This window comes from Pleuronectes platessa, chromosome 6 (genome assembly GCF_947347685.1).
Source record: "Pleuronectes platessa chromosome 6, fPlePla1.1, whole genome shotgun sequence".
Lineage (NCBI taxonomy): Eukaryota > Metazoa > Chordata > Actinopteri > Pleuronectiformes > Pleuronectidae > Pleuronectes > Pleuronectes platessa.
The window spans coordinates 3,278,365-3,292,629 of NC_070631.1; the positions used below are offsets into that span (position 1 = coordinate 3,278,365).

At 45.8% G+C, this 14,265-nt stretch overlaps 1 protein-coding gene across 2 annotated transcripts in view; it reads right to left on the reverse strand.

Moving 5' to 3' along the window:
• Window positions 1–14,265, reverse strand: part of acap3a (ArfGAP with coiled-coil, ankyrin repeat and PH domains 3a) — a 57,808-nt gene that overhangs the window by 21,732 nt on the left and 21,811 nt on the right. For both annotated transcript variants that reach the window (XM_053425419.1, XM_053425418.1), the window contains exons 2-5: window positions 11,994–12,051; window positions 8,801–8,920; window positions 8,160–8,213; window positions 251–309 (exon numbers count right to left, since the gene is read on the reverse strand). In XM_053425419.1, coding sequence (XP_053281394.1) covers window positions 251–309; window positions 8,160–8,213; window positions 8,801–8,920; window positions 11,994–12,051 — 291 coding nt within the window. The remainder of the gene's footprint in view (window positions 1–250; window positions 310–8,159; window positions 8,214–8,800; window positions 8,921–11,993; window positions 12,052–14,265) is intronic.

Genomic DNA, 14,265 nt, shown 5'->3' on the forward strand with positions numbered 1-14,265 from the left:
TATTTCCAGGGGTCACAAGGTCAGTGTGAGGTTAGATGTGCTGTGACCTACTTTCTGGATCATTCATGATATGACTCTGACAAAATATCCAGGCTGCACCTCGTTTAATATTTAAAAACACCAAAAAGGTTTTCAGGGGCAGCGGGGGTGCATCTGCTCTTTAAAGGTCGAGAACTCTACCTGTGTTGAATTTTTCATACAAGTGAATTTCTGCACGGATACAAAACTGAAGCATTGTGTGTTCACTCACTCTTTCACAAAGTTGTGTAGCTGCTGCTTCACGGACCTCTGAGCCTGATCGAACAGAATCTGAAACACAAGAAACTACTGTTAGAACACAACAAGACTTTGAGCAGGAGTATGAAACCAGGTCAGTATTGCTATGTTAGTAATTCAAGGGTAAATATTATTCTATCAGTTCAATAATTCATAATTAATTTTTTTTTATGCAAATAATTCACTATTTTTATCTGGATCTGCAACAAACTACACACATTAATAAACAACAGTCCCTTAAATATGCCGGATTTCATCAAGACCCATGAATAACTCACAATGTTCAAAAAAGTGAAAAATAAAATCCAGGATCAACCCACTGATCCAGATACAAATTATAAATTGATGATTCCATCTTCACAAATTATCTGATTGTAATAATCACCAATCATAAACCAACTTGTGTCAAAGTAGCATCAATTCCAAACTGGGGGAAACTTCTCCCAGTTCCCAAGAGTGAAAAACCACTGGTTTCATATTATAGTTGGATTAGTTACACAAACTCAAAACGTTAAAGTTGCATTCTGTTAAAATCCTTTTAATATCAAATCCTTCTCTCTGTATATGTGTAATATAATAATTGAACAATATACAAAAGACAAATCCAATATAGAGTTTTAACACAAAAGTTACAACCCACTAGTAAAGAGCTAAATCAACCCGGTAGCACACGGATCTATAAAGACCCAAATTAGGTCAATTTTAATATAACCAACGTAATATTGTGTGAGAGACGACAGTTTGTGTTGCATTTAAACCACCTACATGTATTTATGACCAACAGGGGGCGACGCAACACAACTTTTTTGCTGCATTCAAATGATGCAAAAAAAAAATCCTCCCTCAACGCCTGTTGGAATGAATGGAGGGAGGAATGTCTCTCAGATCGGAACACACCCGCTCCAACGCACCAACACGCCGCCTTCAGTTAAATCCAAAGATCCCTCCTCCTCCTCTCTCCTCACGCCGTGCACATCCTCTGAACGCTGCTGCTGCTGCTGCTGTTAACTAGGTCACTCAGGCGGAGAGGCAGGAGGGAGAGGGAGGGATTTTGGTTCGATGTGACACTGCAGAGTCTGCCTCCAGTGCAGCGGTGCAAACCCTCCCTGACATGTTGTCGTGCAGTGGCCTGTGTCCTGTCACCACAGCTGAGCAGCGGTTAGACAGGTCGAGAGGTTTGAGTCCCGCCTGAATAACTGGATCTAGAACTAACTGTGTGTGTGTGGAGGAGAAGATCTCAGGGCTCTGTAAACAGGCTTAAGGGGGTTTTAACTACTCAGGGATAACAGGCGCTGATGATGAGGGAGCCACTTCTCTATTGTTGCTGCGCAGCCGGTGCACAGAGGCAGCAGAGGAAATAAATATAGACGACTCCAATTTGACTTGAGGATAAAAATGTGACTCACAGGGGAAGCGGTCAGTTTTAATGCATTCCTGCCAGAGACGTGTTTGTTTTGATCGAGAGTTGAGGCCTCGTTTTTACTGCTCTATAAACCCACCGGGTCTAAATATGTGTGAAAGTGGAAGAACAGAGATGCTCATCAGAAAACATCCACTTCACTGTTTCTAATTAACGAACAAAGGAATTCCTCCGACACCGATGGCAGGCCGAGAATCCAGAAGCTGCCTTTAATGGCTTCATGCAAAGTGTCATGTTGAGAGGCCTCGTTTGACTGAATCACCAGTGACTAATGGTGCATGTGTGGTCAACCTGTTTCCCCGGGACAGAGCTTAACAAGCTCTCAGGGAAGTGCAAGTGAGAAGTGGATCAGGATCAGCAGGCCGGCGGTGTGCAGGGGCCGTAAACACCCGGGTGTGAGATCAGGTCGAGATCCTGCAGAAGGCGCCGAGGTGGACGCTCACCAAATGTTGACAAGTAAACAAGTGCACCTCTGTGATTGTTTGTGAGCGAGTGGTCGGCCTGGAGAGCTGCTGGGAGACTTCCTGTGACTGTGGGGCGAAGTGCAGCCTGCAGCATTCCTGAGCTGCTCTGTGGCAAGCTGACACCCTACTTTCATCGGGTCGAGGTTTCACGAGTCGTCCCTGCGCGATGTGAACTCCCGGAGTGGAAGGCGGGGTGAACAATGCACCGCCTAAAGATATGCACTCCGCCTGAGGGGTTATTGTGTTTTAATTAGCGTCTCCAGCGCAGCGCTCCGGGGATGATCGGTGGATGGTCGCGACTAAAGTGGCGGCCAAACAACAAAAGTCACTTGAGGGAATTTGAAGTCGTTTCCAAAACGGGCGCTGGAGCAAAGAGAGACGAGATCTTCGGTCTGCGTTTCAATACTTTATAAACACCTAGAGAAAAGGCCTGGAGCTTGTGAACGTCAGTTACACAGGGAAGAAGCACTTAGCAGCAGCAGCAGCTTTAATGTAATTTACCACCAGAGACAACATAACATAAAGCTCATATCAAAATGTGCTTTAACAACAGAATTGAAAGATCTGAGATCAACGATAAGTCTGTTTGCTGACACTGTAAGAGAAGCCGTCTGCAATCTGCAGTGACAACACATCTGAGAGATCCCCTGCTGCTGCTGTTGATGCTCGGAACCCAAATGGCACCAGCAATTACCCCCCCCCCTCCTTGACTCTGCCACAGTCACCAGGACTTTGTAAATAAAGCCACTGCTGATGAGACAGAAAGAAAATGTGCGAGGATAAACCTCCACCAGCATGAAACTGGAGCTACACTGTGTAAGTCAGAGTTGCACAACAATCCCCAGCAGCAGCACACAGACTACACTCGGGGGTCATGCACTTAACGTAGCGGTGCACAGGAACTGATGTAAATCATGTATTCCTCTAAATGTTTGAAAACCTTCGTCGAAGCGTTCAGCAGATTTTACTGGGCCTCGGTCTTAGTAGGAAACACAATGTTCACAAGAAAAGTGTCTTTAATGCAACACAGATCAACATGAACACATGAAAACCAGTCCGATGGAACTGGGACCTCAGGCATTCTCTTCTGGAAACGTTAAAAAAAAGATTTAGCCAAATGGAATCCGAACACAGACGTCCTGGTTCTCTGACTGAAGGCGACGAAGCACTGACTGGAAGAACAAGAACTAGGTTGGCTATGTAACATATATTGCATCATATTTGATTCATTCTTATTTGTCTAAATATTACAACACAATGAAGAGGATTTACAGTTGGTCCACTTTGAGGCTCCCTGCCGGGAAAAACCAGGATAGACCTGTTTGGATCGACCTCGACCAGCGGAGGAGAAGAAAAAGAGAAGAGTTGAAGCTGGAGAGTAAATCTGTGCAAGTAACAAACCATCTGATCGGGTTTGAGCACAAGCAGCTATTTGAGTGCAAGAGCAGGGGTTGGATCAAAAGCTTTAGAAAATCTGAACCGGAAATCAATAAATCCTTCTCTCAAATTCAAAGATCTGCAGAAAGAGAGGAAAAGATACGAACAGGCTCTGATTCACAAATTACTACATGAATGTTGGAAAGTTAGAGTCGGAGTAAATAAACTCGTTGTCGTGCTCATGTCATCGGTTTTGCTCGACGCTTTAATGTGGCTCCAGACGTTCATTTCATTATGAACGTAATCATAACATTTACTCTCTTCTTTGACAGACGGGTCAACGGAGCGCGGCTGAGATAAAACAAAGGAAACTCTATGTTGTCAGAGGGGGAAAGGAAAGAGCTGGCACATCTTCACCGAGGCTGACGTCACAGCTGAAGAATGACACGGCTACAACAACCACCACAATGGACTACTGTCCCGACTGCCGCCTCCTTAATTCCCCCTCTCACTGCACCGGCATGTTGGGACTCGGACGGGTTTAATGACATCAATCAAGCAATTATCTCCAGCCCGGTCGGTGCAATCACAGAGACACTGTCAGAGAAGAAGACGAGTTTAATCCTTCGTGCTCAAAGTTACTAACAAACCGTCACAGGTGGTTTGTTCCGCCCGTCTCCTGCAGGAGCTTTGTTTATAGAGTCTGATTCACTGTTGCATCAAATATTTGTATTTGTCATCGTCCAGTATCGTGGCTCTAATCCGACAAAATCCTGCCACAGATCAGCTCAGGAATGCTGCAGGCTGCACTTCACCTCAGAGTGAGGGAGTCTCACAGCAGCTCTCCTGCCGCCACTCGCTCACAAACATCACAGAGGTGCACTTGTTTACTTGACAACAAGTAAACAAGTGCACCTCTGTGATGGTTTACGTTGACCATCCCCATCAGGGCTCTCTCGGCAAACGTCCGAGTCAGCTGCTGCCGGACGTTCTCCAGAGTTTCCCCCGAGCTAAAACTCCAGAGAGTGTCCGGATGAGCCCACGTGGTGATAAAGCAGAAGATTATCAAAGATCATAAAGTATCTCCGGATGAGAATATGAGCCAAACACGTAGAAGACTAGATTCAAGGAGCACATCTCTGCAGCCGAGAATCTCCTGCTGCAAATGTGTGAAACAGCCTGACTTGTACTTTTGCATTTACACATACAGCCCCTCCACATAATCTAAGGAGATTATCCAGAATTCAATGTGTGCATAATAACAATAAAGTGTTCTTTGACATATATGAGCGTTCCATCAAGGACCAGTTCCCCTGTCAATCCACTTCTGCCCCATTTAAAGACACATTTTCATATTCATTTTCCATTCTAAACAAAGAATGCTGCTGTTCTGTAGGAACAACAACAGCAAATTCCTCCTCTTGTGTCTTTCTTTGTTTTTTTCCAGTTTGGTTTCCAAATATAACTCGGAGACACTGGCATCTCCCGTAGGAATTCACTCACTCATTCAGTATGCACGGCCCACGCTGCACGAGGACACCAGTTCTATTTAAAATTCATGTGATCTCAACCTAAATTCCTCTGCTCGTATCATGTTCTCTACCTGCTGTAAATCCCCCCCGGCCCCTATTTAATCCTTTACTGTGTTGGTGCATTAAGATCTGGCAGCCCACATGCGAGTCTCTCTCTCTCTCTGCATCTGTGTGTCAGTCTCCACTCATTTCTAATGGATGCTCCGAGAGTCAAACACAAGTCAATTATTTATCGAGTGTTCATATGGACTTTCATGCTTGAATTAAACAGAGAGACTGTTAAAGAATGTTGGCCTGATTCTGCTGATGCAAGGAAACGCAGATTGAAAAGTAAAAGGTCTCTGACCTGAAGAGTGAGGGAGCTGCACTTGGCTTGAGTTTGATGTTCACACAAACAGACCCTGTTTGTTCTGTTGTGTGCTAACAGCCTGGCAGGAGAGCGACCAGGAAGCCGAGGGAGGGAACAACCCCTCGACAATACACACATTTGTGTTTGTTTCACGGGTTTCAAATGCACCTGAGTTTCGACAAGGTCAGCTGGCGCTCAGAGGTCCCACATCGCACAGCGCTATTTAATATTCCTGAGTGTCTGCTGCATGTGTGAGCACATGTGGCAGCTGTGTGGCACCGCAGGGCCGCGGAGGGACGTCCGTCAGGAGGAGCAGATATAACCATCGACATTTCTTATTCAGCGGAGCGCTGCTCGAGTCCCTCAGCTGGAGCAACACGCCTAAATGCACATGATGTCTCTCCTCATTAAAAGATGAACATGCATCGGAAGATTGTACAGCTTCATCAAACGGAAGTCAGTGGATCACGAGGTTCCTCAACGCGTTCCGGTCACATCTTTGCAAAATATTATCATTTTCATCTCAGGGGAATCCGTCTCATCGTCTCATCGCCTCCCTCCTCCTCCTCCTCCTCCTCCTCCTCCTCCTCTTCTGTTCTTTGTTTACATCAAAGCTTCAAAAGAGAGCCAATCATGTTACTGTCCAGTCCGTCTCTGGACTCCTAATGGACTGGAGGGAGGTAGGGGAGGGGGAATAGAGGGTGAAACCCCAGCTGAGCTCACAGTGGACGAGGCCAGCTGGTCCCCGGCCAAACCACGCTGTGTTGTGGTCTCGAACGTGTGACACGCCAAACACAAGAGGAGCCCTGTGCCGCTGATGGACTGAAGGAGCTCTGATGGAGTCTGAGTTTGAATGGAGCTCCCGGAGATGCTGCAGTTTAATGAATCACAACTACTCTTACACTTATTTATTCATTTGTGGCCACTCAAACAATATTAATATGAGTTACCCCACATATTGATTATTAACCTCCGGATGGCTGGCTGCAGAATCGGTCATAAACCCCACCTCCCATGTATTTAGTTGATGGGGACATGGACCAAACTAAAAAATCAAACTAAACATTAAATACAAAATATGTAAAGTTGTTTTCTGTCATTTCAAACATCCTGAGAAGTCCGATCCCAAGTGAACAGCTTCCTCAGTTCACATCTGGCTTAGGAATGCCTTCGCCCTCGGTAAAGATGGACGACGCGTCTCCACTTCCTCCAGTTATTTATAAATGAAGCCAAAGATATCCCTGAAGCGAACGCTGCCCCCTGCAGTCTGGGAAGCAGCCATCAGGGGACGGAGCTGTAGTAACTCTCCCCCCCCCGCACTCTACCAACCCTGACTCAGTCTCAGCCGTCAATCAGGATCCTTCACACTGGTTTTATAGCTTGAATCAACTAATTAAAATCAAACCTTAACGGACAGATTCCTGTTCCTATCAGGTCTGAACAAGGCCGACTGTTGCTCAACTCCTCTTTAACCTGCCTGTCTGCTCCTCTCCTCTCTGGATCCATCTGGTTGGACTTCCGACCCACTCAGGTTACTCATACCCACTCTCACATACATACTGTACACATGCCCTGGCCCGTATGTAACTCGCCGTGAGGTGTCAGAGGTCACGGGGGGTTACTAATGTCCAACGGCCAAAAGCTAATTCACGCCTGCCTGAGCGGCCCGAGCCATTAACCCTCCGCTTGTGATGTTAAACTCCCTGAGCCAACGGACTGGGAGCGAGCGGGGCGCGGGGAGAGGCTGATTTGTGATGACACATCTTTGTTGCAGCTTCAGAAAGGAATGTGATCCCCACACACACACACACACACACACACACATATACATACAGACACACACAAACTGCACTTTACGGCATCGTCAAGCACACGAGGGGTTCGAGCTAATGGACTTCAAAGGGCCGTGCAGGGGCAGGATGGGGGCAGGGGGTCAGGAGCCACACAGATGTGATGCACAAGCTTTGTTTAACGTCTGAGGAAAGATTTGGATCATGATGTGGATCATGTAAAATACAGTAACACAGCTGGAAGCTAGGAAAATACAGTCGATAACTGCTTTTAAAAAACAAATAATTTACAGTAATGGACAGGGAAACCTTTATAAACATGTAAATAGGGCTTTATTAATGTAAATGGATGGTTATTGATCTGTTATAACGTATTCATGAGGGCATGTTTTTGATTTATTGACTTCATAACTCTTAATAACCCATTATCCCCTTATTTTAGGTCTTTAGGAGACAACCTTAACTGCCTGCCTATTTGACGACTATCTGACTTTTTGGTTTGGCCCATGTCCCATCTGCTAACATGGTGGAGGCAGGGGTTATATACAACGAGTCAGTCGGACTGGACCATCTATCATGTGTTTATGAACTGCGTACGAATGTAATTGGGAGTTTAAGTATTTCTACAAAAGAGCTGCAGCCTAAATCTATAGATTAACAACTTATTAACACCAATTACTGACCTTTTGACAATTAAAACCATTAATTACTGATGAATGTGAGGCAGATATGAGGGAATCCCTTCTTTATAATCCCATTCAAGGAGACAAACTTGACCAGTTTGCTCTCTGGGGTCCAGCCCAGCTCATCCTGACCCTCTGCATCCCACTGGGGGGAATACAGGACCCTTGAAAGCCACTTAGCGTCTCAGGATGGAGTCATAGTGCTGGTGTGTGTCAGGCGAGTGCATGTGGAGCATGTGGGGACAGTCTGGAGAGCGGGCTGACTTACCATGTGGTAGTTGATGATCTCCTGGAGGCTCTCCCCGCACTTTTCCAGGAACTCCTGCACAAAAATAACACAAAACACTATTTAAACTCTAAAATACATAAAGAAATGTTCTCATAAATGCAGCTGTGTTTATATTTGAGGATTAAAAGAGGGAAGTTCAGGCTGTTACAAGGTAATACCCAGACTTTATTTTGAATTATAGAATAAAGTCAAAGCTGGTTAATGTCACTGAAGTGTGCTTTTGAGCCGGAGAGGATATTTTTCCCCTTGAACCTTGTACGGGAAAAGAAACTGTAATTGCAGGGCTGATTCAGATCTTTTTTTACAATGGAAACTACAAATATGAACAAGACTTTAACAAGAAACTCACAATTAGTCACACGGCTCCGGCCAAGAAGCTTTTAATAGCACTTAATGTGAGCGGCAGTGAAAACAGTGCGAGCGGAGCCATGAGGAGTGAGTTTCCAGACCCGATCTGATCCTCACTTACTAATGTGTTAGTAATCGGGTTTCGCTCGCACACAAACACACACTCATCCACCACAGAGCTGTGGAGGAAAGTCCCCGTTCGACCGCAACAATCCCCCTCCGGCAACGGCCAGAGACATATAAGACCACAGAGGACATCGTCAGAAACTCACGGAGATCATCTCGTCCTTCTTGCACTGCTGAGACAGATCCCGGACGCCGTTGACGAAGAGCTTGTTGGCGCTGACGTACGCCTTCCCCGCCTCGATCATCCCACTGCATAGCTTCACCAGCTGAGAGGAAACACACACATTTAGGGGGTATCTCAGCAAACTGTGCACTTCATCACACACATATTGATAACAGCAGAGACGTAGTTACAATCAAGGATGATGTCAGTCATGCCTGGAGCGAATATAAAGTGGATGGTCTGTATTTATTCAGTTTACACAGTTTCACCCATTCACACACAAATTTCATCATGCTCGGATCAAGTGCTGGGGATTGAACCACCGCTGGTTAGTGGACGACCTACTCTACCTCATGAGCCACAGCCCCCCTTTTTAAATGTCCTGGTGTATGTGAGCAGTTCAGGGTGAAATTAGAATTTTGTGTGTTTTTTAATGATGTGATATATTGACACACAGACCTTTGTGATCAAATAAAATAAATAAAAGTCAGAAGTAGAATAAGACTCCGGACATTTGTCTACAATTGTTGCCAAGATATTTCAATTAATTAACCACATGTGGACGAGTCCTGCAGATGTGTGTTTGTTGTCTAGTGACCACCTGTGGTGACAAAGGCTAGTGGGTGTCATTGTCGCGCTGGGATCATGTGTTAACTCCCGCCAACACGTAAACACTATAAATGTCGCCCAGCACTGGATTGTGGACACACACACTGATCCTCCAGCAGAATGTCTGACGTCTGATTTGTGTGTCCACCACATGTTGTAACGTATCAAAGTGAGCACGCTTCATTCTGTTGTGCGACCGTCAGCACAATTAGAAAATATCTTCCATTGTCTCTGCTTTGTTGAGCTGCTTCTTTCATTTATCGTTCAGCCTGTGTTATGTCGCCAGGCTCCCCCCCTCCCCCCCTCTCCCCCCCTCTCCCTCCCATCTGCTAACCAGACACCCAGTAAGACTGCAGCGACGGTTTCAGGACGAGGGGACTGGACTGGATCAGACCATCAATCGAAAAGTGGATCCTAATGGTTTCTTTTTTCTTCTTCCCCCTTAATGATGATTTAAACTGGATATACAGACATATATTAAGTGATAGAGGTTAATTCAGATGCTAGTATGAAGGGGAAGTTGTTAAAATGCCGTCTCTCCAGTTCAGTTATATAAAAAATGACCACCCAGGATCCCTTTGGCAGGAACATAACTTCAGCTGGTTTCTGACACTGACGGCAGGAAAAAGAAGAGCAGCCCGGCTGACTAATCCCGGCTCTCGCTGCGTGACACACACACTGTGATTCAAAGTCAGAAGATGCACAGATGCAGCAGAGGCACGAGCATCACAGGCGAAACATCTGGCTGCTTCATTACAGGGCAACTGGAGACTCATGCTTTCAAGAGAATCCGGTCTTAACACTGCTGCCACGTCACGTTTGAACAAGTCCTGAACTGAGCTGTTCAACGGGACTGAGCGACCTTACACTGCCCGTTATGTAGAGCGACAGACGGCCATCTCACCAGCATCTCACCAGCATCTCACCAGCATCTCACCAGCATCTCACCAGCATCTCACCAGCAGCTCACCAGCAGCTCACCAGCATCTCACCAGCATCTCACCAGCATCTCACCAGCAGCTCACCAGCAGCTCACCAGCAGCTCACCAGCAGCTCACCAGCATCTCACCAGCATCTCACCAGCATCCCTGCACTGGCTCCCAGTCAAGTTTAGGATTGAGTATACGGGTCTTATATTCGTTTTCAAGGCTTTAAATGGCCTGAACCTCCCAAATAAACCTCTAGTATCTCCTCCACCTTCCCACTTCCAGATCTCTCCAGATCAGATCCAGTCCCATGTCTCTTTCTTGATCCCTATACTCCTTCTTCACTTTCTTTATTTTGTTATCTGTTCTAACGTCTGCTTGAATCCTGGTGTCAAATAGAGCTGTTATGAGATTTTATTTCATGATGTTTTATTCTTGTACTTCGTTCAGCCCTGGTCAACTCTTGTTTTTAAATGTGCTTTATGAATAAACTAGACTTGACTAACATCCTGTTGAGCGTGAGCAGCTAAGTATAACGGGTAAGAGCATTGTCTAAAGCAGTGGTTTATCAAGGGGTGCCCTGAGGGGGGCATAGAGCAAATGTAAGGGGGCGTGGACGACCAGGGGGGGAAATGTGGAGTAAAGCTAAGTTGATTTAATACGATTTATGTAGGAAAATATACAAATAGAAGTTTTCTGATGCTATCGTGCTGACCTGAAGGGGGAGGGGGGGGGGGGTGATCCCCACAGAGAGGTTGTGAACTGAAACCATAATTAAATTTGCTCATGGGTTTGACTGCTGCTGTCAGTGCACAAAGTATCTGAGGGAAATACTAAGAATAAAGATTAAAAAATGAACATGAACTGTGAGGTTAAAGAATCCTTTGTTTATTTAATAAGTTACGTTCACTTGTGCCTCTACCACACCTCAATCTGTGATGTCACCGACGCCCCCAGGTGTGTTTTATAAACGCGACCGGTGCAGAGCCGCAGCCGATTGGACAGGATTTTTTCCAGTCCTTATAGATTCAGCAGGAGACAGAGCAGATGTCGCTCGGACTCGTCTCCACTGACGACTGACTGACAACAGCGTGGGCCTGGCCTGGCTGAAAATCTGCTCTGCCAAACAAGATGTATTTTAATGTTTACCTCAATTGACCCAGCTCGTGCTTTACTGTACATTTGAATGGTTTCTCTCTGGGCTCACATGTGGTTGTGTGTCCCAGCAGGGAGCATCAGGAGTCAGGGTTTCCTCCAAAAACACCACAAATCTTGACGGATTTTCCAGAACATTTGCAAAGTTATTAGAAATCCACAGCTGGTGGTGCTGTAGCGCTCCAGCTCAGGTGCTAGGATAACGTGTGCAGAAGATATAAGAAGATGAGGAGCATCAGTGGAAAACCAAGAGGGAAGCATCATTACTCACATGCATTCATTTGAGGAACGTTACAGTCGTCACATGATCTGACGTCTGTGTCTGAGTGACAAATAAATCCCATGATTCATGCATGTCGTGATTTATTTATGTTGTTTTTAATCAATTCAGCACCTTTTCCACTTCAGCCTCTGAAAGAGACTGATCCAGGACCAGACAGCACGACAGATAAACAGCAGTGACAGTGACAGTGGAACATCTCTTACCTTATCGAGCTTGGCCTCGATCTCCACAACCTCCGTCTCCACCTCGTCAATATTTGCCCTGAGACACAGAAAAGAGAACAAGAGAGGCCGTTAGTTCACGTGTTGGTTTCCAGTTACTTCATATAACTGTAAAGAAGTTCCATTAAGGTCGTGCACTTCATTGGAAAACTGCCGCTCTGCAATCTGCTTGTGATTTCCTGTGTTTTACGAAACGCTGCATAAATCTGTGAGAGACAGACGCAGCTCGGAGAAGCCAAAGTCGTCTGTGTGTTTGTGTAGCAGCAGGAGAGTGTGTGTGTTTGTGTAGCAGCAGGAGAGTGTGTGTGTTTGTGCAGCAGCAGGAGAGTGTGTGTGTTCTGTAAGTGGCTGAGACGCCGTCCGGGGACCAGTTCAACTCTGTCAAAACAAAGTGACAGGCAAGGTCTACACAGAGCGATGAGAACGTGGCTGTCTGGTTCATCCCCGCAGCCCCCGAACCCACCTCCCCACCACCAGCACCACCACCACACCCAGCTGCATCTGGAGCCCCAACCACTGGGTGATTTACACACCCAGAGGTTAACAGCTGGATGATGTAGCCCATTAGCTTCCCACACAAGTTGACGTCAGGAGGCGGCTTGTGGATCGTAAACTCTGCCTCCGTGCAGACCTGCTACCAAATGTGTTGAACACGCCCGCTGTCAACACATTTGCGATTTTTGGCAAAATGCGAGAATTATAAAAGACGCAAAGCTTGTTACAAGAAAATGTCGTCAAGTCGCAATTTACTTCTTCTACACGACTTCTTTGCTGTTGCAGTTTAGTCGAAGAAGAAATCATCTATCTAGGAATTCCCCGAAATCTCTGTCTGTCTGTATGAGACTCACTTATCTCGAGGTACCAACACAAGGAACTGACCGGCAATAATTAGATTTTGTTTTGTTTCTATTTCATCATATCAGACACAGACATTCACAGACGTCACAGGAGCTGATCTCCGTCATAGAATCACTTCCTCTTCAGCAATTTGTCTACAAAGTAAAAGCACAGCGTTTGTTTGGTTGCTGCAATGTTTCACATGCTGCTTGTTATTTACTGAGCTTTTATTTTGAAAAATATGTCATTTTGGGTCGAACTATTGTGTCGATTGCTCAACAAAATTATTACAATCCAATTCATTCATAACAGCAGTGAAGAACATTATCCAAATGTGTATAAAAGTCACACAGGTGGACAGTAATGAAGCAAATTTAGTTTAAAAAACATTTGACCAATTTGGTGCAAAAAAATGAATCTGTTTCCGTCTATGTCTTCACTGCAGATAAACCAGGTAGGATGAACACAAAGTTAACTAACTTTCTAACTCTGCACCACAGACTGTTTGTGAGAAGCTCTGCACACAAATGAAAAGTGACCGAACGGAAATCGTAGATCACGTCCACCGACGAGTTCACAGCAACGACAACCGATTCTCCGGTCTCAGGTTCTGCTCACTGAACTTTGAATGACCAGGTGAACATCTCTTTGTGCAGCAGCGGAGGCTTCAGGGTTCCAGAGACTGAATCCAGCTGCAGGTCTTTTCTCACTGCAGCTCAGTTTGACTGTTTCAAAAAGAAAAGCTGCAGCCGGCTTCACCACAGACGAAGCTCCAGAACAGGCCGTGCACCAGCCATCGCTTCCAGGACACAGGGAGGAGGTCTTCTGGCAGATTGTTCTGACACACACACTTAAAGCAAGTTTTTAAATTTAATATCAAGGGGCCAGTTTCACAAATCACAGATCTACACACACACACCGAGAGAAGCTGTGTGATGAGAGTATCTGTGGCGTACATCGGCCATGCCTGGCAGGATATAAAACTTGTATCTCATCTCTGTCTCTCTGGCCCCGGGTGGATTAGCCTTCCTGGCCGGGCATGCTCTCACGCTCCTCTCCTCTCTCCAACACCCACCCCAGCTTTTACCATCCCTTTTCATACGGAACCGAGACGGAAAGAAAACTCTCCAGAGAGGAAATATCTGTCATAAGCTCCGGCTCATGCAGAAATGGGAACATACGTTCCCTAAATAATCAATACCGTATGATTCCACATGTGTTGTTTTAACCTCAGCTGATCTCCGAGTGAGCACACCCGGGCCACACCCAGGGATAATCTCACAGTGAGCAAAGCTGTTTTCATTGCTGATGTCATTTTACGAAACTGACCTTTTAATGTGATAATGCTGAGCTTAGTGGGCCCCCCCCCACACGCCCTCTTCTGCAAGAACCAGGCTGATCTGGAAATAGTGTTTGG